This window comes from Ochotona princeps, chromosome 13, assembly GCF_030435755.1.
Source record: "Ochotona princeps isolate mOchPri1 chromosome 13, mOchPri1.hap1, whole genome shotgun sequence".
Lineage (NCBI taxonomy): Eukaryota > Metazoa > Chordata > Mammalia > Lagomorpha > Ochotonidae > Ochotona > Ochotona princeps.
The window spans coordinates 61,674,670-61,701,074 of record NC_080844.1 but is presented as its reverse complement, the minus strand read 5'-3'; the positions used below and the strand labels follow the sequence as shown (position 1 = coordinate 61,701,074).

General features: G+C 47.5%; 1 protein-coding gene across 1 annotated transcript in view; it reads right to left on the bottom strand.

Annotated features, from left to right (window-relative positions):
* Positions 1-864: 864 nt before the first annotated feature.
* The window catches only part of WDR11 (WD repeat domain 11), a 42,368-nt gene continuing 16,827 nt past the window's right edge, over positions 865-26,405 (bottom strand). The window contains exons 10-29 of the mRNA XM_004580200.2: positions 24,190-24,366; positions 22,970-23,054; positions 20,837-20,943; positions 18,199-18,274; positions 16,397-16,505; positions 15,087-15,211; positions 14,223-14,370; positions 11,506-11,612; positions 10,704-10,818; positions 10,205-10,376; positions 8,355-8,463; positions 7,409-7,471; positions 5,800-5,865; positions 5,141-5,318; positions 4,073-4,168; positions 3,433-3,598; positions 2,892-2,989; positions 2,391-2,536; positions 1,537-1,616; positions 865-1,049 (exon numbers count right to left, since the gene is read on the bottom strand). Coding sequence (XP_004580257.2) covers positions 904-1,049; positions 1,537-1,616; positions 2,391-2,536; positions 2,892-2,989; positions 3,433-3,598; positions 4,073-4,168; positions 5,141-5,318; positions 5,800-5,865; positions 7,409-7,471; positions 8,355-8,463; positions 10,205-10,376; positions 10,704-10,818; positions 11,506-11,612; positions 14,223-14,370; positions 15,087-15,211; positions 16,397-16,505; positions 18,199-18,274; positions 20,837-20,943; positions 22,970-23,054; positions 24,190-24,366 — 2,369 coding nt within the window. The 3' untranslated portion in view covers positions 865-903. The remainder of the gene's footprint in view (positions 1,050-1,536; positions 1,617-2,390; positions 2,537-2,891; positions 2,990-3,432; positions 3,599-4,072; positions 4,169-5,140; positions 5,319-5,799; positions 5,866-7,408; positions 7,472-8,354; positions 8,464-10,204; positions 10,377-10,703; positions 10,819-11,505; positions 11,613-14,222; positions 14,371-15,086; positions 15,212-16,396; positions 16,506-18,198; positions 18,275-20,836; positions 20,944-22,969; positions 23,055-24,189; positions 24,367-26,405) is intronic.

Here is a 26,405-nt window from a genome sequence, read left to right as displayed (position 1 = left end):
GACCCAGGATGGGAAAGAGGCGCACATTCAACCCTTTGTTTCTGCCACCTGGCCATGGAGCCACAGCCTCTCTTGGGGTGTGAAGGCTCAACAGCCCCAGGCACGCGTTCTAGGCCTGTTCTGCGCAGCTTGAGTGGGAGCAGCAGCAGCAGCCTGGGCCTTGGAGGGTGGGCTCGCACAGAACGCCAAGGCCGCATCGAATGTTCTTTTTATTTATCATTTTTCCAAGTTACAGATATTGAAATTTCCAGCAATAATTTACAATAGTTACAGTTCACATATCTCAGCTACTGGAAGAACAAAAGATAGAAAATTCAAGAGAGACTTCAAAAATGAGTACTGTAATACATCATAGAAGGAGCTAAAATCCAAAATATCAAAGACTCCACATACTGGAGTCAACCATGGAACTTAAAACCATGGAGCTTATGAGCCTGAAATTACAAAATTTTAATAACTGCCTACACCAAGGAATCAAATGCAGTTTTCAAGCTAAGAAGACAGCAAGTGCTTTGGCCGCCCATCCTGAACGACTTTGGTCCTGCCTGTGTGCCACCTAAACACAGGCCCAGCACTCATTCGAGCAAAGGCCTCACGCCTTCTTCCGCATTTTTACTCAGCGAGAAGAGTAATTCAGTCTCTTGAGTTTTAAGTTTTAAAAAACTGAAAGTATTTCCAGGGATTTGTAAAGCTCTCTCCAAAAGTATAAAATGTGACACGCTTACAAAATCCGAAGCATTCATTTTTCTGAGATCAACATGGGACAAAGAACTCACTCCCATGTAAACGCCCACGCCCTGCGCTGCAGACGCCGCTACGCCTGGTCCTCATCAGTCCGCACTGTGAGCATGAGCATGCCACGCCACACCTGCGTGCACTCCCAGCCTGCCTCCGACCGCCGACTCACTCCTGTGCAGAGCGCTCCAGCTCATTCAGCAGCTCTCTGCCAGCTGCTCCAGCTTTAGATGCAAAGAGAACTGCTCCCTGCTGGAAACCAAGGTTCTTCAAACTTCGGGCATAATCCGCGTAGACGGCGGCGCTGAGCTTCTGTAGACCACGGTTAAGGAAAAGGTGGTGGTTCAAGTGAGATACACAAGCGAGACGATGCGCTCAGCCACAGGTGCCCGTGGGATGCATCCTGGGAGATGCTGTACCGCGCCCCCTAGACTGTCAGAATCCCACCACGCTCACAGTGGCACGTCTCCCTAGCCACTTCTTCCAGGAAACACAAAGTTCAGTACCATTCGAAAGAAGCAGCTATATACTTCTGTGGTTTTTTACTTGCCTTTTCTGTTCAACCAAGCATTATAAACCTTCAACCCTTCCCCTCGCAGAGCTCCCTGCCTCGCCTGAGCTGATGCTGGTGCTGCGGTGACCTGTCCCTGGGTCTCTCCCCCACTCCTCCCCTGTTCACAACCTGGGCGAATCAGAACATGACTCTCTGCCCACCCTGCAGGTGTCAGGAGCCCGACAGCAAAGCCTGAGCTGCCCTGCTGCCACCTGCCTCCTCTGGCATGCACACACTTGAAAGGATATTCGTGTCCTCGCTGACTTCCAAGGCGCCATACTCCTGACAAGCTTGCACAAACAGGGCTGCTCTGTCGAAGTACCTCATGCTGCTCAACACACAAGGGCAGAGTTAGCCTCGGGAGGGCGAACCAGCTGAGGGTTGCTCAGCAAGACGTGGGACGCAACCTCCCTGGGACGGGTGTGTCCCATGTTACACTGATGCTTTCCTAAGACCTGGCTTATTAAAGGAAGCAGAGAACACCCCTGAGCCCCAAGAATTTTTAAAAAATTAACACTTAAAGACATTATAAGATACTTTAAATATGAAGGGTTTTCAAGAGCTCACTGAAAATGTACATCATGAAGGAATTATGCATGGGTTTCAAAATCTTTTGCCCCAAAACAAACTTCTATTTTACTGACACTTCCTTGTACAAAGAACTCCACGAACATTCAGATACCCACTGTCCAGACTGAACGAGAGATCTTGAGTCACAGCCTTTCAACCCATCTCCTGGCTTGCCACCAGCAGAGGTCCCCACACAAGCCCTGGGACGTCCTGCTGGGGGTGTTTGGAGAGGATGCCCCGTCAGGCCATGCTTTCTGGAGCCTTCTTACTGCTCCCTGGGCTTCCTCTCTGCTCCTACACTCAAAACTGAATTGTTCCCAAGCCTCTGAAGACTTCTCTTAGGTTCTAACAGGTGCTTGGTGGTCTGACAGTCTATCGGAGGGACATCTCCATAGCTCCTAGACCAAGCAGCAGCCAGTGAGTGCGGAGGGTGCCGTGCCCCTGCAGAGGGTTCAGCGAGCCTGGAAGGTGTGCTCAGGCTGCCCACAGCACGAGGCCTCCTGGGCGAGGCCACGAGCCTGGGCGCGGGTACCTGTGAAGAGTCTCCGCCACGCTGGAGAAGCAGCCCAGGGAGAGCAGGACCAGCAGGGCCTTGGACTTCTGGTTGACTTGCGGGGAGCTCAGGTGGTCCACCCAGCGCTTGAGGACATCAGCACACTCTTCAGAACTCAGGCGGACCTGAAAAGAGGCACATGCTGAGAGTCACACAGGCGAGCTCACTGCGAAGAAACAACAACGTCCCCGACACCAGACATGGTCCTGGGAAGGAGGCCTTGCTCTATTAGTCCTGCCCAGAGGCAAGGCTGACCAGCAGGAATAATGCTCAGGCTGCTCGGACCAGCAGGGACAGGGGCAGCTGCTTTCACCTAACGGCTAACAACACTGCTCCATTTTCCCACAAGAAGAAATGGAATAGGAGGGTGAGATGTGCAAGAAAATCCTGCGAGGCGGTTCTGCAGGCCAACAATGCTTCTAAGCCAAAAGGCTCAGCTCTGTGTCCTGAATGCCACAGGTGCCCACTCGAATCACCTACTTTTGCGAGCCACGCTGCGCGGTTCCACTCGCCATACGTCTGCAGGTAGCGGCAGGCATCCGCAGCCTTGTCTATCAGGCAGAGCAACTGAACACCCTCTGGAAAGCAGGAGAGAAACAGCGGATCTGTCTGGGATGAGTCGTCGTACAGGGGGTCGCCACCTCAGCTGCTCTCCTGCACTGAGTTTCTATGGAGACTCTTGACTTAAATTTTAAAATAAAATCTCCCAAGGCCATTGTCCAAGCCCAGTGCTGCATGACCCAGTTCCATGCTGTTTCCAATCAAGCGAACGGGGAAGGAGACACAGCACAGTCAGGAGAATGGGCAAGTGGGCTTGTGTCACAGGCTTCATGGTTCTGGTCTCCCCAAGCTACCCAACTGCCTGTTGTCCTGGAAACTATCAGACATGAAATTACATCATCGTATGACTACTTTGTCTTCAGGATATGTAACCAAGAAAGAACCACTGTCAACGAGCAGACACTGAGCTGAGCACACTGATGTCCACGGGACCGACAAACACAGCCGTGGGTGTGCCTACCTGCCAGCTTGCCATTGGCAATCATGTTAGTTGCCACCAGCTTGATGGTGCTCTGAGAGGGGCCCGACGAGGTGACGGTGGTGACCAAGCAGGCCTTCAGGGAGTCGCAGTAATAGTGCTGGTTGTCGGCACTGGTCTCCAGCAGCAGCTGCACGGCTCTGTCTGTCTAGAAGAGCAACGCTTGCTTGTTACGACGTCTTCCTCTAACACCACCTTTTGAAATTCATAATGTGAAACATCCAGAACTCGAGAGCTTAAGAAAGATGGCCACTTTAAAAACTGAGTCTCCGATCTTTGTTTATGCAACCTACACAGAAGCGTACACTTATTTTTGGACAGGCATGAAGCCGGTGCGGTACACACAGGTGCCCAGGCTCTGCCTTGGTCAGATCGGCACCAGGCATTTCCGAGACACAAAACAGAATGAACGAGCAGGGCTGCACGCGAGCCAGAGCCAGACACGCTGCCGCGCCGCACGCTCTGCTCTCCTCGCAGCATCTACTGGCGTCACTCGAAGAGCAAGTATGCACTCACAGGGATGGCGACCCATTCCAGCGCAGGCACCACGCGGCACCTCCTGAGTCGGACACGTCCCCGCCCAGCCCCCGGAAGCAGGCCACGGGGACAGAAGCCCACATACTTGACCCAGGAGCAGCAGCTGGTCTGTGCATTTCCGTGTGTGATCGTAAGTCGACCTTTTCACTTCCTGCAGATTAACCCTTTCCAGCTGAAATTTCTGTGATGGAGGGAAAGAAGAAAAGGAAAACAGAGAAGCTAGATGATAAGACTTTCAAGATATTCAAATGTTAATGTATTTAATAAGGCCATTTTAATAAACATGAGCTTGTTCAATCAGCTTCAGCTTCTTCAGGACTGAAATGCTCTGTCCTTCACGTGCACACGCGTGTCTGAGGGGGTGGGCGGGTGTCCTTTACGTGCACACGCATGTCTGAGGGGGTGGGCGGGTGTCCTTCACGTGCACACGCGTGTCTGAGGGGGTGGGCGGGTGTCCTTCACGTGCACACGCGTGTCTGAGGGGGTGGGCGGGTGTCCTTCACGTGCACACGCGTGTCTGAGGGGGTGGGTGGGTCCCTTCACGTGCACACGCGTGTCTGAGGGGGTGGGCGGGTGTCCTTCACGTGCACACGCGTGTCTGAGGGGGTGGGCGGGTGTCCTTCACGTGCACACGCGTGTCTGAGGGGGTGGGTGGGTCCCTTCACGTGCACACGCATGTCTGAGGGGGTGGGTAGGTGTCCTTCACGTGCACACGCGTGTCTGAGGGGGTGGGCGGGTGTCCTTCACGTGCACACGCGTGTCTGAGGGGGTGGGCAGGTCCCTTCACGTGCACACGCGTGTCTGAGGGGGTGGGCGGGTGTCCTTCATGTGCACACACGTGTCTGAGGGGGTGACAAGTGACATTCCAGGGTCCTGGGTGACAAGAACCCCCTAAGCACCAAAGCACAGGGGCCACCTCTCCCACACAATCTAACCCAAGCAAGTGAAACATTTGTTTCTACAGAAGAAAATTAAATGACCCTGTTACAAAATTTAAAAGAGGTAACAAAATATTAGGAACGTATTTAAGCCTACTTAAGTCTATTACATGGACTTCAACTGAGTTTGAAACTTTGCCAAGTTTAGGATATTTACAAAGACAGAAATTATCAAGAGGATAGCTTTAAATGTTTTACTACATAAAGTGTAATACCTGAAAATAGGTGTTTTCACAGAGTATGTCGTAACATATATCTAGAGGGTTGTTCAGCTTGTCCGGAGGAGTGGCATCCTTTGTGGCTGCCATGCTCGCAGGCTTGTCGTGGCCCAGGCTGTGCAGGTAGTGGGCAGCCACCGTCCAGAAGTGCAGCTCTGACTCATCCCCATACAGCCTGAGAAGGTGGACCCAGTCAGCACCGAGCACGCCTGCACTGGGACCCAGCTTCCCAGGATGGGCCAACAGAACCTCTCTCCCCAAAGTCTACTGGGACCTGGCAGCGCCTGCCACGGGAAAGGGATGAAGTGGCAACTCCTCCAGCTGGCCTGCCACGTTCCAACACCCAGGGCACTGAGGTCCCCAAGCTCTGTGTCCCAGGCTAAGATCAGTGATGATGGCTGATGGTGTAGCACACACAATCTGTTAGCTGTCCGTGCGGACTCTTCCGTGTGGAAGGATCTAGAGCTCATGCCTGGCGGTGACTGCTTGTTCTCCAGGATTATTTGGATCACTCCTCAAAATTCATGGTGACACACAGGAAGAACCAACTGACCTATTTTTTTAAATTCTGAAAGTCTGGTCATAACTAAGCATCCTACATAAAAGGTCCAAGCTAACAAACTGTCTCTGCCATAGAGCACAGCGGAGAGCGTTACCTCGACACGAGCAGGCACCTCTGCAGCAGGGTAAATTCCGGGTCAAGCAGGAGTTTCTTTATGTCACTGCAGACAGGAATCCAGAAGTTATCAACCCATCAACAAAGCAAGCAGCTAAGTCAACATGCCCTGGAAATGGAATCTTCTACTTAAAGGCTAGGTGCACAACTTCTTTTTTTTTTTTTTCTGATTTGTGTGTTTTATTTTTTCTTTTTCTTCATTAATTACATTGTATTATGTGACACAGTTACATAGGTACTTGGGTTCTCCCCACCCCTCCCCAAACCCTCCCACCATGGTGGATTCCTCCACCTTGTTGCGTAACCACAGCTCAAGTTCAGTTGAGATTCCCCCATTGCAAGCGTATACCACACATAGAGTCCAGCATCTTATTGTCAAGTTCAACAGCTTCTTAGGTATACCCTCTCTGGTCTGAAGACAGAGCCAGCAGAGTATCATCCCAGTCAACTGAAAGCTCCAACATACCATCAGCAAAAATTTACATCACTATGGAATTAATTGACATAGTAATGAGTAACCAACATGTTAAAAGTAAATGCGAGTTCCCAGCCACCTTCTGTGACCACCTCACCTACACTTCAATTTTAGTTTATACACAACATATAACATTCATAACATAACATGTTATGTTATGTTATGAATGTTATAGGTGCACAACTTCTAAAAAAAGGAAAGTGACTTTGCCAGGACCCAGAGGTTACAAAGGCAAGGGGACCCACGGTTCTGCTGCTGGCTGGTGGGCCTGCAAGAGTTGAACTCCTGTGCTGGAACATACGCACCACAGGAAGGGTCATGGCGCCACTGAGAAAATGCTCATCTTCTGTTAATTACATCAGAGAAGCTGGCACCCAGAACTTACTGTGACAACAATGCCAAAGTAAGACATTTAAGGAGCAACAGCTAGTATTTTCATAAAATATTTCTAAAATGTCCAAAAAAACAGAAATATTCTTAAGCCAAGGAGAAAGACATTCTTGAAGTCTGTAGTTTTTCATTTAAATTTAAACATTAGTATCTGGATGGAGAAAACAAAGCACTTACTTTGAATGAGTACTGATGGAATAACCTACTGTTCTATTTTGTAATTCTTATCATTTCATGTGGCAGATATAAATTACAAAAATAAATGCAGGAACTCCTTGTGGACCCACATTTTTCCCCTTTCTTCGCGCTATTATTCCCAACACGTACTGTTTAGAGCTCTTGGCTCTGGACAGCGCACTCCTCTCCCAGTGTGCTCACACCCAGGACTCCTTTAGAAGGGCAGGTGCCCACAGAAGGCTAGCCTAGCAGGTGTCTGACAGCATCTGGCTTCTGGGAAGCTCAGGAGGCAGGCAGGCTGAGCTACCAGGAGGCCCACCTACCAGGGCAGACAAGCCTCACACCTGGGAAGAGGACACTGTTACAACAACCACGTGACGGATTCTTCCTCCACAAAACAAAGATGCTAAGAGAAAACAAAGCGTTGTGAACACAATGGTCGCCGCTTCGGACACTATTTCCATAACATTAACTACTGCAATTGCAAAAATTCAATATTACATTTTTCTTTCTCATAGTCTTATCTAATAAAACACAGCGAACTTACTTAGACAATGAATTCAATTGCTCTTGAAGAAGAGTCTTTATTTCTTCATTTTCCGGGTAATCACTGTGCAGAAAAGATTTTAAATGAGTTCATTATCATGCCACCTTCAACCACTCATTTCTTCATCAGAAAAAATTAATGCAGAAATGACCTTTGTGTAAACCTTGGTTAAAAACCTCACTATAGAGCGAAACAGCAGTAACTTACTCTGGACCCCAGCATCACCTTCAATGTCTGCTTTTACTGTATCAGGTCAAAACAAAGAAATAAGTGGAGAAAATCTCTTGGCTTTCAAGAAGTCAGAGAAGTTGTCAGCAGGTTCTTAATTTTATCAGCTTTAGTTTCCTTTAAACGAAGAACTTCGTGTGACCACGGGAATCCGCTCATTCTGTTTGTAGGCTGGTCCCTCACTTCCGGGTCAGACAGAGTCTGCAGAGCCGACCCCTCATCACGTCTTTTAGAAGGTCCCCATTCTAAGTATCCCTGTGCCTTCTGCAGTGTGAGCTCACTCACATGGGCATTTGACCATTTCATCTCAAACAGTAATCTCTGTGACACTGTCTTCCCTCGCCTGAGGTCTATAAGCTGTTCCAAGCCGCTGAAGCAGGCCCTCGGACGCTGCTCAGGAGGGGAGGCCTGGCCGCCACCCGCCGGCCTCAGCTGGCCCGCTGCACGCGCATGCTTTCTCTCACCATGCTGTGCCCACCCAAGGTTACATCACAGGGCTGCCTGACGTCCACGCACGTGCTCCAGCTCCTCAGGGACCCACACACCTGCCAGGGGCCCAGAGGGTGGGTCTGGGAGGCACACTGGAATCCTCCAGCCTTCTCCTGGCTTGGTGTAAGGTCCAAGTCCTTTTAAGCCCTGGAATACTGACTCCAATTTCCATGGGTGTCCTGCAAACTCAAGGAACTCAAGAAAACAAAACAAACATGGGAAAACTCACACGTGAGAAATGTCCAAGGAATATTGTCCATTCCAAGGCTGGTGTAGCAGGAAGGCTTTCAGGGCAAGGGAGGCCCTGGGGGCGAGCAGGTGTGGACACCACACAGGCTCTGCAGCAAACACAAAACAGAAACAAGAGTTTTGAAAACAAACTTTCATACTATAATAAAACTTTGGCTTCCAGAGAAGTGAGCTAAGAACAATGTATAAATCTGTGCACTGAGGGAGTGCACTCTGTGAGGGTGCACTCAGTGAGGAGGTATGGGGGGGCACTCAGTGAGGCGGCACTCAGTGAGGAGGTATGAAAGGGGCACTCTGAGGGTGCACTCAGTGAGGAGGTATGGGGGGCACTCTGTGAGGGGGCACTCAGTGAGGAGGTATGGAGGGCACTCTGTGAGGGGACACTCAGTGAGGAGGTGTGAAAGGGGCACTCTGTGAGGGGACACTCAGTGAGGAGGTATGGGGGGGCACTCTGTGAGGGGGCACTCAGTGAGGAGGTATGGGGGGGCACTCTGTGAGGGGGCACTCAGTGAGGAGGTATGGGGGGGCACTCTGAGGGGGCACTCAGTGAGGAGGTATGGGGGGTACTCTGTGAGGGTACACTCAGTGAGGAGGTATGAAAGAGGCACTCTGTGAGGGGACACTCACTGTAGTAACGAGGAAATAACTTAAGAAATGGTTCCCTTCCTCACTAAGGCTACAACACTAAAGCGCTGGATACAGTGCTGCCTTAGTATCAGAAAAATTTTAAAATAAAATGAAACCTGTGATCCGGCTATAGGCTGGATGCTCAAGGACGGTGCCAAACACGAATGAACGCGATGGACTTTAGCTCTAGAGTCAGTTTAGTTTAAGAACAAGCTACCCTGGCTTTGCAGCTCTTTAGACTCAAGTTTTAAATTAAATGATGCAGAAAGGGTTTTTAAAGTACTTAAATTATATTTGCACACTTGTTTTTTAACTGAGAACTAACAATTGAATAACTTCAGGTCTAAAATGATCATCAGTTGTTCCCTTCCCTGGGAGGAGAGCTGGCAAGCGGCCAGACGCAGCACTCCACTTCCGTCTTCACCTCACAGCGGTGACACAGGAACCAAACACTGGGCAGGGGCAGGGCAGTGGCACGGGGAAGCACAGTCCACCTAGCACGGGCAGCAACCCCCACTGTCTGCAAGAACCGAACAACTCCCAGAGCTGGCTCAGGGTGCCACTGTTCTCAAGCAGCCAAGAGAGGAGGCAGAGCGCCCCCTGCGGGAGATGTCCAGAAGGGATGTCCCAGGGGAGCGCTGCTCCTCCCTGAGACAAAAGCTGCCTTTGAAACTCAGCGATTTTCCTTTCAGTCACATATTTGCCAAAATATTTTCTATTTGGTGAAAAAAGAATGTTAATACAACCATAAAAATGGGCAAGATGTTGTAATTCTCCAATTTTGCTTTGACCATTTCACAGAACACTGTGCAAAGTGACTTCCAATGAGGCAGAGCTGCAAAGCATCAAGGATTATTAACAAGCATGTCTCAACACAGACTCACATCCTCTGAGTAAGCCACTTTCCTAAATGCAAACATGTCTTCTCTGACTAACAACCCACTCAGAAAAGCGCCAACAGGGCCCCTCCAAACCCTGGGCAGGTGGTCAGGGACGTCTGTGCAGGACGGCAGCTCAGAAGCTCAGCACTCAGGTCTCACAGGCCAACTCTGGTTGTCACGGAGTGAGAGCGAGCTGGAGGCAGGTGGAGGCAGGTGGAGGCAGGTGGAGGCAGGTGGAGGCAGGTGGAGGCAGGGGGAGGCAGGTGGCCTGCTCCCTGGCACACAGCAGCGCTGGCAGCACAGGGCAGTCAGGAGAACGTACCCGTGAGCTCCTGCTGATCCACCCTGGAGCACGTGGACTTCATGGACATCTCCAGGACTCGGATGCACCCGTCATCCGACGCCAGAATCACCTTGTCTGACGTGCACCAGTCCACATCCAATATCCTGAAGGTCACGTTTCTTCCGCTTCTTAAACTGCTCACCATCTGGACCTTCAAGAACCAATGTGCTAGTCACTTGGAGAAGGAGTTGGTTCCTGCCCCAGATCAATGGTGTCTGTAGCAAAGGCCTACAAGAGGTCGGCCAGCACTGGGCAGCCTATCTTCCCCTGCAGCCCACATTTTCCAGGTGTCAAGGACAGTGATGGCATTGAAAAATAAAGTCAATATGTTGAAATGACATGTTAGTACAGGAACATGTAAGAGTACATATTTTAAAAGCAGGAAACTAGCTTAAGATTTGGGGCAAACTCCCTAGTGGTACAGCCTTCCCCTCTAAATCGGGGAGCAGAGAACAGTGGTTCAGCCCACTGACCCTACCTCTTTAGTATCCCACACTTCAGCACCGTCGTTGTACATTGCTATTAACTTCTGGTTTCCTTTGCCAGGAGCAAAACGAATCTTCCTCACCCAGCTTCGATGTGTAGGTATCCCTCTAAGCACAAAACAACAACACGATGGAGAACCACACCCAGTCACCAGACACTGTCCGGCCTGTCCTCCTATGTCCTTTCTGACAGCTTCACATTTTACTCACTGCCTGACACCAGCCATCTGACTGCGTCACCTCTGGGAATAGCCCGAGACTCTCCCATGGGCCACCTGCAGACCAGGGTCTCCCAGGAATGCTTCGGAACTCGGCTCAAGACCTTTCCTCGGGCCCGGCGGCGTGGCCTAGCGGCTAAGGTCCTCGCCTTGAACGCGCCAGGATCCCATATGGGTGCTGGTTCTAATCCCGGCAGCTCCACTTCCCATCCAGCTCCCTGCTTGTGGCCTGGGAAAGCAGTCGAGGACGGCCCAAAGCTATGGGACCCTGCACCCGCGTGGGAGACCCGGAGGAGGTTCCTGGTTCCCAGGCATTGGATTGGCGTGTACCGGCCCGTTGCGGCTCACTTGGGGAGTGAAACATCGGATGGAAGATCTTCCTCTCTGTCTCTCCTCCTCTCTGTATATCCGGCTTTCCAATAATAATAAAATCTTAAAAAAAAAAAAAAAAAAAAAAAAAGACCTTTCCTCCCAGGTTTGGTTGGCGAGGTACCCAAGCATCCAACATACACCTGGACATGTCCTGCTTGCTTAGTCACAGGTCTTCAAGGGAACTTCCTTTTCTCTGGGTTCATACCTGGAGACTCTGCCCTTCAAGTCCCAGAAGTTTAAATTTCCATCCATGTCTCCCAGAACCAGCGTGTCGCCTTTCCAGGCAATGCAGGTGATGCTTCCCATACTTCCCTGGGAACAACAGCAACAGACACATGCATCCCACTGCCAGCAAGCTGGCACACAGAAAACCTCCACTCCACATCTGAGGCGAAACAGTTACGGTAATCTCAGTAAAATCAGAGCTTTGCTATAGTGTGAATATCACCAAACTCTAAAGCAGACTTTCGGCACTAACAGAGCCATATAACAGCATGTCAGGTTAACCTCTGGAGAAACTAGAGATTTTACTTTGAAAGACATTAGGTTATCTAAGCTAGATTTATAGAGAATGGGTGTCTTTTGAGGAAGAAAATATCCTATGAAAAAGAAAATTAAAAGGCAGAGGCAATAAAGGAAAGCCTTCCCCAGGTGCTGGTTCTGACTCATTTCCCACTGTGAAAGAATCAAATCCATTTCAAGAAAAACTCAGAGCTGTTTCCTAAGTAGTTGTACAGTGATTTCTTTATTGAAAAGAAAATCCAAAGCTTTACTGATATATTCTGGAACCTTCTGGAATAATGAAAATGAAAACAAGGTATTTACTAAATGCATCTTTGTAGTACCAATAGAAAATATTGTAGCTGGTTATATAGAGACACAAATATAAAAAGGCAACATTCTGAAAATAAATCCAACATGGAGGCAACAGCCTGAGGCACCAGTGGGTACAGGGCAGGTGGCCTTGAATCCCAGGATCACCTTTAGACTGGTGTGTGGCTGGGACACACTGACTTAACCTTCTGGGTTGTGGCTTCACCATTAGTGACAGGAGATCTGAAGAGTGGCTACTCCGTTTGTTTGTTTCAGTGGGCAGGGCACAGGGCTGGCATGTCAACAACTACTGTACTGTTCTCACATCCAAGGTGAGCTGACCCGAAAGAGCTGTTCAGGAGTGGCCTTGAACCCACTCAGGTGGGTTCTTCTCCAGGCTTCTAAGAAGACCTACCTTGGATAAGAAGAAAGCAAATGCTTTCCTGAAGGGCAGTACAATGCACGAAAACTATATCTGTACCATGTAAACAGTTTTTCTTTTCACACACTTAAAGTTGGGTCACTTTTGTGCTATTACTACCAAAGAGTGAAATTCCACCTTTGCATTATAATCTTCATCCTTTCAAAATTCTGAACATTTTTGGCGATGTTAGCAGTTCAAGAGAATCATTAAGTCTCAGCTATGATTTATCCTATACAATAATAAAAATTAAATTATTTTGAAAAGCACCCTTCATGTGTTTGCTTTCACTTTTAGGAGCAGCGAAGCAGTTGTGAGGGGATGTCCCCACTTGTGAACTTGCTACTCAGGAAGATCAGGCAGGCCTTCTCGGAGAGGCCCACAGACCTGCTTTTGGAATCCGCGGCCTCTGCCAGCCATCTCCCACAAGGACTAGAGCTGGTCCAGGGGCCAGCTTGCCCACTGCAGAAGGGCTGTGATGTGACTTCCAAGGCCAGCTCCTCAGACACCCTGCAGAGGTTCTGATCTCCCCGGGATCGCTGGCTCTGTAGGGAGTCAGCTGCCACACTGTGAGGAGACTTCATCAGTCCTGGAGAGAAGTGCCCAGGGGGGAGCTCTCGCGAGGGCCAGCCTGGCTGTGAACAGGCAAGAGGCACACGTGAGCCAGCTTGAGCGGCTCCCACTGCCTCATCTCCATCAAACGATTGCAGGCCCAGCCATCTAGTAAACACAGGAGTCGGCATCCCAGCTTTAGGTCGCAGTGATAAGTAATTTTACGTAGTCTTTAGAAATTCTATTGACTCCATTTAAGCATTATACTGGTCTGCATTAGTTAAAAATTCTCTGAGTCCATCACACGCATGCTAATGCAACAATTAACTGTCAAATCTCAGTTAAAGAATTCCATAAGCCATACATAAGACATACAGGACTGACTACTATCACTAATACAACTCCCTAAAAACAATACTGTCAGTCAAACTCTTCAGGGCAGTACCCTGGACAGAGTGAGGCCTGAAGCCCAACAGAGCCAAGCGGAAAGCACTGCTCCACCCCGTGCTGAACAAGGTCACCTGAACACAGTCAGGTGCTAAGACACAATGAAGATTACTCCTTACAGATTACTATGTGAATAAAAGTAAGTAGCACATGGTGAGATGATTAATTAAAAAGTTATCATGTTATTATCTAGCAGTATGGAACAAGTTGAATGAGTGAACATGTCTCCCTAAATAGCATAGTTTATTTACACCAAGCTTTTCTGAAGCTTTCCAACTTAACTATGCTTTCATTGGCCATGGAACTAACAAATACTTGTCAGCAATTTTTGCAAAGATTTTTAAAAATATTTAAGAGGCAAAAAGAAGAAGGGAAGGTATGTGTGTGTGTGTGTGTGTGTGTGTGTGTGAGAGAAAGAAAGGGGAAGTCACACGTTCCAACGCACTCATCAAACGTGTGACGTGATGTGTGCTGCATTCCCTGCATGTCCGCATCAGACAGCGTGAGGCCAGCTCCAAGCCAGGTGCCAGGACCGTGCCCAGGCCTGCTATCCAGGAGACAGGATGCCCATCACCTGAGCCATTGCCACGGCCTCCCAGGGAGCAGGCACTCGGATATGGAATGCAGGCATCTGGAGTGCCAGGCTAAATGCCCCCCCGCGCCCTGGAAGACTTAAGGGTTAGACTCACGTCCGGTGGAATACGAGCACTATCTTTGACAGAGTTTCCTTCAACAGTGAGATGATAAACTTGGCCATCATTGTCGGTAAACACAAAGTGTTCCCGGGCAGAGATGTTCTGAGTCAGTTCAGATTTACTCTCTGCCTCCTGCAACAAGCTTTGGAATAAGGGAAAAACAAGATCAGATTCTCTTTTGCCTACTGACACCTGTGACCAAGTGACTCACCCAAAGCCCAGGTGCCCAAAGCAGGCCTAAAAGCCCCAAGCTAACGTTTGCTTGGGAAACACATCGTTCCCAAATAGTTGCACCAAGAAAGTGCGCCCTGTACAGAGGACAACAGCTTCTTCAGTCTGACACCAGGAAAAGTCAACTTTTAGCTGCTGCTACTGTGGAGCCCTCCACAGAAGTGAGGCTCATGCGGGCCTGTCTCTCCCCAGCACTTCACTGCACACTCGCTGTGGATGAGGCCGGCACATTTAGAATTGTTAATATATTTTCCTCAGTGTGCACACATAGTTATGAGATCTCTCTGAACATTAATGCCATGTTCACTTGAACTTCAGATGCTGAAGCTTATGAACAACAGAAGGAAACAGCAGGAGTGTGTCTGGTGACAGGTGGACACCACTGCATGCACCATCGGCTGCACTAAGCAACACAGTGACCGAATGAACTTTCCAGGCATCTGCAGGTGCTGAAGTGGGAAACCAAGGGTGCTCACTGGCAGAGCCCAGCTGGCCACCACAGGCACCTCTGGGCTCTGCTCACCCCATCAATGACTGAGCCCAGCTGGCTACCACAGGCACCCCTGGGCTCTGCTCACCCATCAATGACTGAGTGCAAATGCTTGTGACAGGAAACGGTGTGCGTACCTGATCACGGATGACTCCACGACGCTCAGCTCTGCGTCAGAGACCACGGTCTGGCGGGCCATGGCCTCCCGGGTGGCAAGCTGTTTCTTCTTCAGGCTCTTCAAGTTGTGGGATGGTGACCACTCCTGTGAAGCCAAGATAAACCCTGAAGGGCTCGGCTTCCTTCAGACAAGGAATCCTTCCAGAACAGTGGGCCACGCTAGCCAGCGCTCAGCCCACTCATGACTGCAGGCTCCATTAGATTTTAGAACGGCTGACCGCATTCTAATAGAGCTTAAGGAAAGGAAGTCTACCGGCGAACTTCCAAAGGACTCGCCTTTTGAGGTTTTCCTTTTTTCCAATGTTCCAACCATGAATTCAAGGATGCTATGTGCTGTTTCCTGACTCCAGCACCACCTTACGTGGGTGAGATAACTGTGCTCATCCAAACAAGGCCATCAGCATCCACAGAAGTACCCTCACAGGAAGCTGGACCAGAAGCAGAGCCGGGACTCACTGCACGCACAGTGATGCGGGATGCAGTGTCCGAAGGTCGGCCTCTGCCGCTGCCTGACGCTTGCCCCAGAAAGCAGCAGTCTGGGGGCAACACATCAATTCTTCCCCTTTAAGTTTCATTTCTGACGCCCTCTCTCGGCCCAGGTCACAAAAATATTCTTCTGGACACTCTGTTAAATGTTACAGTTTTCCCTTTCTTCTATTTAGGTCTTTAATTCTGTGAGCCCCACTTTTTAATATGGTATCAGGTGGAGATTGGAGATTCAGTATTGTCCACAAAGTCAGACAGTTTTTCTAATTCTGTCTATGAAACAAACCAGACCTTCGGTCTGTGCGCTGCTTCACTACTGTGATGTTCTCAACTATCTACAGGTCGGTTTCCAAACTCCGTATTCTGTTGTTCTTATGCTGGCACCAACGCAATATTGAGTTTATCTCCATGGCTTTGTAATACATACTAGTACCCGGCAGCATGTCCCAGCCGTAATCACACTTCCCACAATGATGCATGTCTTGATTTAACTATTTAGGATCTTTCTTTCCATGTAAATATTCTTTAATATGTTTACAATGCAGCTCAAAATACCCAAAGGAAAGCTGAACTGGAATTGCACTAACCCAGTACTAGGCTGACTCAACCAAGAAAATCAGAGTGGCCTCTATGTATCAGATATCACTCTCCCTCTCTTTTTAGAACATCTTCTCCAAACTCACATTTTAAAACAGAAAACGTAGGGCAGCAATGTCAGTTCAAGCCAAGGAAAGCCTACATCACATACTTAAAGAAACTCTTTGATTCATACATTGTCACTTACCAAAGCAGTTATTGAAGGGAAATTTTTGGACATTTCTCTAAGAAGGGTGCAAGTCCTAACATCCCATAACTCCAGCGGCTTATCTTTGAATACAATCGCCAAATACTGCCTAGAACAAAATAACTAAATAAGCCCTTTGTGCAAAAACTTCATCATGAATTAGTACAGACAGAAAGTTCACTAAATCTGAAAACCCGGATGATACAGGTTAAGCGCAATTTAAATAAACAGCTAGCCCCTATAATCAACAGTTACACGAAGGCAGCGCTCTAGGTTGACCCTGGGGAGCACAGAGTTAGGCAAGGAGTCCAGCTCAGGAGAAAGAATGGCTTGGATTCCAATCCTGATGTCACATCTCGACTCTCCTGCCACTGTCGTGAGAAAGCCAGCAGCCATCGCAAAGGACTGCCATGCGGAATGAAATTAAATCCAAGTGTGGAAAGCTCTCGGTCTCTTACCACAACAGTGACTCAATAAATGCTGCTTTATTGGCTTTCTGTCGAGCCAAGAGAAGCACTGGATGAATGAAAGGAACTAAGACCTTGTCGAGACACAAGAGCTGACACCCACGAGACACGCCGGGCAGAGGGTCCTTGCTGACACCCACGAGACACGCCGGGCAGAGGGTCCTTGCTGACACCCACGAGACACGCCGGGCAGAGGGTCCTTGCACTCCATGTATCTGGGGACTTGTTTCTGTCTGTCTCTTCAGAAAAGCTGTGGAACCTTTTTGGACTTTATTCTACTTATATTTAATGCTGTTAATATCTCCTGCTGTAGCTGCCTTACAAAACCTATAAGGATCTTTTAAGACATGAAAGAATTTCATAAACTATGATGAATTACAGAAATACAACATATTACACTGTTTACTCATTCAATAAAAAAGAATCTAAAGGTATATATAAAATAACTAACATAACATAAGAGATGGTAAATGCTATAAATATTCCCCATGAATGAGGAGATAAACTCGACATCAGGGAAATGGGATTCCAGACAAATTACAAACAGGATAATGCCAGAAGCCAGGGACGGACACAGTGTCTGTGGGAATCAGGGTATGTGACATCAGCCCTGGAAATACAAAGATACTAAAAGTGGAAAATTATTTAAAAACTACTTTTCAAAGCTTACTTTAGCTTTTTTGGCTTGTTTTAACTCATGTTTTTTTTTTTTTTTTTTTTTCTATTCCTGTTTTCTATTTATTTTCTCCTGGAACAAAACACTAAAAAAACTAAAAACAAAACAAAATTACTGGAAGGAAATGGGAACTAAGTTATAAAAAAGGAAATGAGCTTTTTTTTTAACAGAGTAACTCCATGCTGAAGTGCATAAAAAAGCCACGAGACAACATCTGCGGGTGGTGTGCATTTACATCAATACAGCCGTCACAGAACCAAAGGAAGTCACTGGCTTTATAAATCTAATAAAAGGTTAAGATACATATGAAAGTTACCTCCTTTTTTTTTTTTTTTTTTTAAAGATTTATTTTATTTCCATTACAAAGTCAGATATACTGAGAGGAGGAGAGATAGAGAGGAAGTGGAGCTGCCGGGATTAGAACCAGCGGCCATATGGGATCAAGGCGAGGACCTTAGCCACTAGGCCACACTGCCGAGCCCAAGTTACCTCCTTTTCTGGCAAGTGACAGCAACTTCATTTCACAAAGTATTTTCTCTGATAATGGCTGCTTGCCACCAATTTACCATCACTAAGAGATGCTAGATGCCTGTTACCATAATCCCACTTTCTTGTAGAATAGTCCATTGTGATAACGTGACATATTTTTTTACACTTACTTCAAATGTGACACCTTGATCATTTCCATGGGAGACTCATCGTTGCCTCGGTCACCACGGAAGGCAATGCTCCTGCCTGTAATTACAAATAGCAAGAGTACAGGAAACAACACATAAAACACATCCAAGTCAAGAAGCCACGGCAACGTAACTGGATCACAGCACCCTCTGGAGTCCTGCTCAGTCTCCCAGTGCATTCTGGGCTCCAATAACCAAATCTAAAAAACACTCTGAGGTATTCAATTAATAATAATGTATTAGCTATATTCAAGTATCTTTACTATAAAAAGATACTTCCAATTGTTACAGACTTTCTTGCACTGCATAATTCAATTTTACAAACACAGAAACATAACTGGTAAAGAAACCATCCACTGTACAAATTATATGTATATTTAATGTAATATTTCCAAACATGAACTAGTGGATAAAAAAACTCTTCAGAAAGGCATGGTAGTGTTAACCCTCTGCCTGTGGCACTGGCTTCCCATATAGGCGCCGGTTCCAATCCTGGCTGTTCCACTTCCCACCATCTCCCTGCTTACAGCCTGGGAAAGCAGCAAAGGACAGCCCACAGTCTTGGGCCCTGCGCCCGTGTGGCTCCTGGTTTGGAATCAGCTCAGCTCTGCTCGTTGTGGCCATGTGGGGGATGAACCAAAGGATGGAAGATCTCTGCCTCTCCTCTCTGAAAATCTGCTTTTCAAATTAGAATAAATAAATCTTTTTTTTTAAAAAAATGAAAGGTATTTAAAAGATTTTGTGCTATGGGTAAAACACTTTGGCTATATTCCTATGAAAACTCCAGCATATGCAAGCTGTCTACGAGTTAGTTTGCTGCCTCGAAAAACTAAATGATTTCCTGTGAAGAAAAACATATAAATTCTACTTTATATTTTAGTATCTTTCCATAGGCATTTATAAGGGGGAAGAGACTCAATTCAAAGACAACTGAAAGCCTATGGACCCCTGCCCTGTCATGCCACCAAGCTCACCAGTATTGTACCCAAACAGCCCATGTCCCTACTTTCCTGCTAGTCTACCTTCCTTGTGGGACAGTAAGATCACAGCTTTAGGTATTCACATGGCCCAGCTAAGAACGCCAGTCACAATGACAGTAGGCATTTACTCCTCAAGCTCGGAAAGCTCGACTGGGAGTGAGCTAACAGTCGTGAACCTGAGCTGGTTGGAGAAACTAAACAGACTTTGGAAGTGAATGACAGTGGAGAGCAACACCTCATCCAGAGTGCTGCACAAGCAGAGAGCCAGGGCCAGCTGGCCCAGGTCAGCAATGTGAGGCTGGCTCCCTGGGCAGCCGCCCGCCTGTCAGGAGCACCACCAGCTAAACGGTGAGGCCGAGCCTTTGAACAGGCCGAGCACTGTCGGGTAAGTTAGTTCAACTGTACTTTCAGAGCCTGGAAATAGCTGAGACTATGAGAAAACAACCACATACTTGATTTATTATGCACCCATAGTGTGTCCTTAAAAAATCACCTACATATGTTCATGTCGGTATACTATTTTAAAGGAATTCACCACAAAAGTGCCATAAAATAATTTGAAACTCATCTTACAACATTTTAAACTTCCAAGTTTCCTAGTTCAGAAACTATCAAATTTTTGAGCATTTAATAATAACTTTTTAAAGATTTATTTATCTTCCATCTGCTGGTTCACCCCCCACCACAGGGCCGCAATGACCAGAGCCAAGCTGATGTGAAGCCAAAAGCCAGAGGCTTCTTTCAGGTCTACCCCTTGGGGACAGGAGAACAAGGAGTTAAGCCATCCTCTCCTGCTCTGCCAGGCCATAAGCAGAGAGCTGGATTGGAATGCAGCAGCCAGGATCTGAACCAGTGCCCACATGCGATGCCAGTGCTAGAAAGTAGAGCTACTGCATTGGACCTAAAGATAGTATTTTTTTGAAAAAAAGATTGATTTATTTTTATTGGAAAGGCAGATTCATGGAAAGAAGGAACAGCAGCAAGAAGGATCTTCCACACATTAGTTTACTCCTCAGATGGCCACAATGGCCAGAGCTAAACCAACCCGAAGCCAGGAGCCAGGAGCTTCTCCCAGTCTCTGACATGGGTGAAGGGTCCCAAGCACTTGGGTCATCCCTGCCACTTTCCCAGGCCACAACCAGGGAGCCGGACGGCAGGTGGAGCAGGCAAGAGCTGACTCGCACCCACAAGGAATTCCAGCACTTCGAGGTGGAAGATTAGCCAGTCGAGCCAACGTGCCAGGCACCCAGATAAATTTTAAGTCACAATTTTTCTGACAATTTAGTGCAAATATACAAATGATTAATAAAAAAACATAATTAAGTCAACTCTAATGAGTTACTTTAAAACTGATCTTCTGGTTACACACAGTAATGCACACCACCGTGATACCAAAACTGGCATTACACTTCTCATGAATCCGTCTGTTCAGGTAATGCTGTTCCATTTAATTACTTGTATTAATAAAGTTTCCATACAAAAACAATGAGATTTTTCTAAGACAATTATTATAAAACAAAATTCGAAAGGTAAGCACTGAATATAAGAAAAATTCCTGTTTGAAAAAAGTTTTCTGGAGCATGTTTATAAACAAGGTCTTTGAATGATTCTGAACATTTTCACTGTAGAAATACACAAACCTGTTGGGAGGTCAACCAGTTGAACTTCATTCCTCACTAACCCCACGTTGTTTGGTGTTGAGGTAGCAAAAGAGAGAAAACCAGTCAAACTTGTCCATTCAATACCCCTAAAACAAGAAACCAAGCAAAAATTAGCCTAATACCCTTCTTTGATTTAAAAAGTCATTTTAAAATAGTTTTTCTGGTGCTGGCATGGCAGGCTACTCCTCTGCCAGTGGTGCTGCCTTCTCATATGGGTACTGGTTCTAGCCCTGGCTGCTCCACTTCCAATCCAGCTCCCTGTAGATGGCGGAAAGCAGCAGAGGATGGCCCGTATCCTTCAGCCCATAGCATGGAAAATCTACAAGCAGCTCGTGGCTCCTGGCTGCAGACCAGCTCAGCTCCGGCTGTTGTGGACAATTGGGGAGTGAACCAGCAAGAGAAGATTTCTCAACTTCTGCCTTTATCTCTGTCACTCTTTCAATGTGAAAATAAACTTAAAAAAAAAAAAAAAAAAAAGACAGGTTTTCTAAGACTCTCTTTTATTACACAATTTAATTAAAATATTATCTCTTATTTATAACTATATTATATGATATGATATTAATACCTAAAGCTTTATCTCAAAAATACAGTGATCAGAACTGATATTATTAAAAGGGCCACTAATATCTGGCTATGGAGTCACATCACAGCCATTTCCAAGAAACCTAACTGCTTAAAAGTAAGTCACGCAGAAATATTCTGGACAGAATGCTTCAAGTTGAGTATACCAGGGAATTTGATCAAAATTCCTTCTTGGTTAGGAAGCGGAAACACGAAACAAGCTCCTAGACTTGCAGTGTCTGGCCCTCCGTCTGGTCCTTGGCCTGCCCTTGCACAGTGACATGGTCAGAGGCCCAGGCCACACTGGTTCTTCTGTCTTGGACTCCCCAGCTTCCGGAATATGAGCCAAAGCAGTTTCTGTTCGTTCTCAACCCTCCAGTGTCAGACAGTCTGATGCGGAAGCACACACCCAACCACCCTCCACACCCTCTGCCTTTTCCCATTGTTCAGAACACGCCCCAGACAAAGGCATGGGCAGAGCTTCTTAAAACCCAGCGGGATGAGCAAGCTGTCTCTGCACAGATCACAGCAACAGCTTCTGTATCTGAACCCACAGGAGAAAAGAAAAATTCCACTGCATCTGAAAGTGGAGTACAGGAGTAGGGGATTATCTCTCCGGAGAAAACCCTGAAGACTTCCGCGTGTGAGCACCAGCGCCGCGGGACACCCGGCCAGGCCACTAACCACAGCTCACTTCCTGACCTGACGCACGAGTCCCTGGAACAGCTGTAACCTAGAATTCTGGCAGATGCTGCATTTCCGACTCATCACAGTCCAAAGCGACCACTGGTCCTCCCCGCAGGAGCTGCAGAGGCCCTCCCGACACTGCTATAACTGATCTGCAATTCTCAGGAGCTCCTATGTAACACTAACATGACATGAAGTGAAACACAAAGCCAGCAGGACCTTACCATTTCTCTTGGGCAGTCATCTCTGAATATAAAATGTGAATTATCTTCAAAACAGTGACTAATAGGGAAAATTCATATAAAAACTGGCACATCTTTATATGATCATTGACAGCATTCGTCTATCCGGATAGCAAAATCCTGGTGGTCAAGGCTCTAGGCTACACTTGATAGGCCATTCTAGTGTTTATAAATCATTAATGAATATTAGGACCTGGGTAAAGTCATGAGTTTAATGACATCTACAATCTGATGTCCAGGATAATAAATGTTACTTTAAACTAACACCTCACCTCTGCCGGTTCTAATCCCAGCAGCTCCACTTTCCATCCAGCTCCCTGCTTGCGGCCTGAGAAAGCAGTCGAGGACGGCCCAATGCTTTGGGATCCTGCACCCGTGTGGGAGACCTGGAGGAGGTTCCTGGCTCCTGGCTTCAGATCGGCACAGCACCAGCCATTGTGCTCACTTGGGGAGTGAATCATCGGACAGAAGATCTTCCTCTCTGTCTCTCCTCCTCTCTGTATATCTGACTTCGTAATAAAAAAAAAATAAATCTAAACAAAAAGAAAAGAAAATTCCCTGAGAATATTTTCTGGTGGTGTGCATGTGTGTGATGTCGACTGAACAATGACGCACTCACTTGACTTCACAGGAGTGCACGCTCAGCTCCCTGTGCAGCAGCCCACTGGTCAGGTGGTACACCAGCACGGACCCGCTACTCGTACCTGTCAAACACAAGAGTTGGAGTTTAGCCGCATTTCGAGGTTTTTTCCCAACCACCTTGTCTCCCAAGGGTGTTGCCCTTGGGGTTAAAACTCCAGGGGTACATCCACACCTCATTCTGTCTGGATTCAATTCTCATTCCACTCACTGGGAAAAAGAAGCTGAGGGCTGAAGCCCTCGGGTCTTTGCCACCCACACAGGACCCCTGGTTTACAGCCTCAGGTCCTTATTTCCTGCCTGGTCTGGCCCCAGCTACTGCAGGCATTTGGGAAACAGCCCAGGGGAGGAGAACCTCCCTCTGTCTCTTTTTCTCTTCTCTCAAATAAATAATTCATAAGTATTTTCTTGAGGTTTCAATCATTTTACAAGTATCTTTCAAAAAAGGAACTCAAAAAGGGACTGAAAAAAATTCACAAATTTGTACTTCTCCTTGTTAAAAATGGGTCTACTATCAAATTCTCCAACTATTAAACCTTGTGATGAGGCCTTCAGCACTCAGGGGCAGCCATTAAGCTGAGCCGTGCTGATGGCAAAGTATATGTACAATCATAAATCATATCTGTATCAACTTGAGAAGAAAGCCAGAAGCCACCAATCTCATCTTCAGAAATAGTGACAATTTCAAACTACTTTTCAGGAATGTAATTAATAGTCAAAATAAAGCTTTGGCTTCTCTTTAGGAGAAATCAGGCACAATGTACTACTATGAGATTAACGTAACAGAAAACCAAAGCACAGACAAATTTCCTAGTCATAAAATTACTTAAAACACAATTTCAAGCCAAAAGGCACATTTAAACAATGTTCAGCATATAATTCTTAGCAACTGAAGAAGACTGGCTATTATTAAATAGTTAACCTTGGCCATTAGTAGTTAACACATATCCAATACATATGCCACGCAGAATGACTGGGAAGGCCCAACAGGGTCAAGGAGCCAAGGAGCCATGTGTTCAGGACACAAGGACCAGCCCTGTGCCTTTTAGGAACACCCTGCACTGTTACAGCTCTGACTGCCCTGGCTCAAAGGATGCTCCATCACAATGAAAACTAAGACAGCTGCAGTAAAGTGGCAACAAAAACAATAGTAAAACAACAGAAAACAACTAGGGATCCTAAAAAGCACAGGCAACTCACCCACGGCAAGCAGCGGCTGATACATCTTGATGTTTTTGGTGGTCAGTGGCGGGCACATCCGGATAGCGAACTGCGGGGAGGGCAGCCCCGAAAGCAGCCCTGTTAGCAGGAATTTGAGGTGCACCTCCTGCAGCACGGAGCCTTTGGGATGTTCTTCCCCAGCAATTGCACTTTGCCCTAGTTTGCAATCAAATGTACACATGTATATTGGTTATAATGTACACTAGCCTTCAGAACCTGAAGAAACACTTTTTCTTTTTTTTTTTTTTTAAAGATTTTATTATTATTGGAAAGCCGGATATACAGAGAGGAGGAGAGACAGAGAGGAAGATCTTCCATCTGATGTTTCACTCCCCAAGTGAGCCGCAACAAGCCGGTACGCGCCAATCCGATGCCGGGACCAGGAACCTCTTCCGGGTCTCCCACGTGGGTGCAGGGTCCCAAAGCTTTGGGCCGTCCTCGACTGCTTTCCCAGGCCACAAGCAAGGAGCTGGATGGGAAGTGGAGCTACCAGGATTAGAACCGGCGCCCATATGGGATCCCGGCGCGTTCAAGGCGAGGACTTTAGCCGCTAGGCCATGCCGCCGGGCCCGAAGAAACACTTTCTTGTGCCTGTTCTTCAGGCTTATAAGAACCTTGAGGGGCTATAGCTACTAGCAATGGCTCTGTCCTTGGCCATGACACTTAAATCACACTGGCTAACAAACCAAAAGGCGGATTACTCTAGATTTATTTCTTCTCAGATTCCAAAAACCTGAGGGGTTGGTGCCATGGCAAATCAGGTTAAGCACCTGCCTGCGATGCCAGCATCCCATCCAGATGTTGGTTGGAGTTCCAAGTGCTCCACTTCTGATCCAGCCCTGCTGGGAAAGCAGCAGAGGATGGCCTAAGTCCTGGGGTCCCTGAACTCATGTGGGCGACCCAGAAGCAGCTCCAGCCTCCTGGCTTTGGACCTGGCCAGCTCCAGACATTACAGCCAGTCGGGCAGTGAAACAGTGAATGGAAGATCTCTTTCCTCTCTCTGTAATTCTGCCTTTCAAATACAAATAAATAAATCTTAAAAAATAAAAAAAAAAACTGGTGGGCACCAAAAGCAGGTTCAAGAATGACTGTTTAGCCTAGCAGCCGAGAGTGTGCTCCTTCCTGCAAAAGCTGGAGCTCACAGCCGCCCCAGCTGCAGACTCAGCCCCTGCGCCAGCACCTGGGAGGGCCTGCCGCCCCCTGGCGCCCAGCCTCACCCCCGCCCCCTGGCGCCCAGCCCCCGCCCCCTGGCGCCCAGCCCCCGCCCCCCTGCCCACGGGCAGGAACCAGCAGAGGGCACTCCAGCCATTTCTCTCTCGGCCTCTCAGCTGCTGCTTCTCTGCTTCTCAAATACTAAAACAATCAAAAAAGTCATTGAATTCACTTGATTTCTTAGAGACTTTAATATAGCAATATAATTATAAAATTTAAACTTTCAAAAACATTTACTTATTTGAGAGTCAAAATTATAGAGAAACTGGGAGAGACAGAAAGATGTTTCATCTGCTGGTTCACCCCTCCAGTTGGCCAAAAGGGCCAGGATCGGACCAGGTCGAGCAAGCAGCCTCATCTGGATCTCCTCTGTGGGTTCTTTCAACCTAAACCTTTGGGTCATTTCCACTGTCTCCCTCAGGCTGTGAGCTGGGAGTGGGTCGGGCGGTGGTTCAGGAGTGGGGCTCCCACGCCAGCCAGTGGTGCCCAGAGGGAATGCTGGAATCTCAGGTAGTACTTTCACCTGAAATCCACAATGTTGGCACCACAATTTAAGCTTTATAACTAAATACTTAGTATATAAATAAAGTTAATAAATATGAAATAAATTTGAGCATCTCTTATCCAGGAGTGTTTCAGATTTTGTAGTGTAAGAAATTTCCTAAAAATTTCATTTATTTATTAAAAGGGACAGCAGAAGAGACTGAGTCAGATCAAAGTCAGAAACTCAACCCAGGTCTCCAGGTCCCCTAGCCAGGCAGGAGGCTGAGCAGTAACCCCCCTCCGCCCCCAGGTGTGCACCTGCAGGAACTGAGCAGTAACCCCCCTCCCACCCCCAGGTATGCAACTGCAGGAGCTGAGCAGTAACCCCCCTCTGCCCCACCCCCAGGTGTGCACCTGCAGGAGCTGGAGGAGCAGTACAGCTAACTGCGGAACTCAGGGACTCCGATAGGGATCCCAGCATCTTAACTGCTAGACTAACG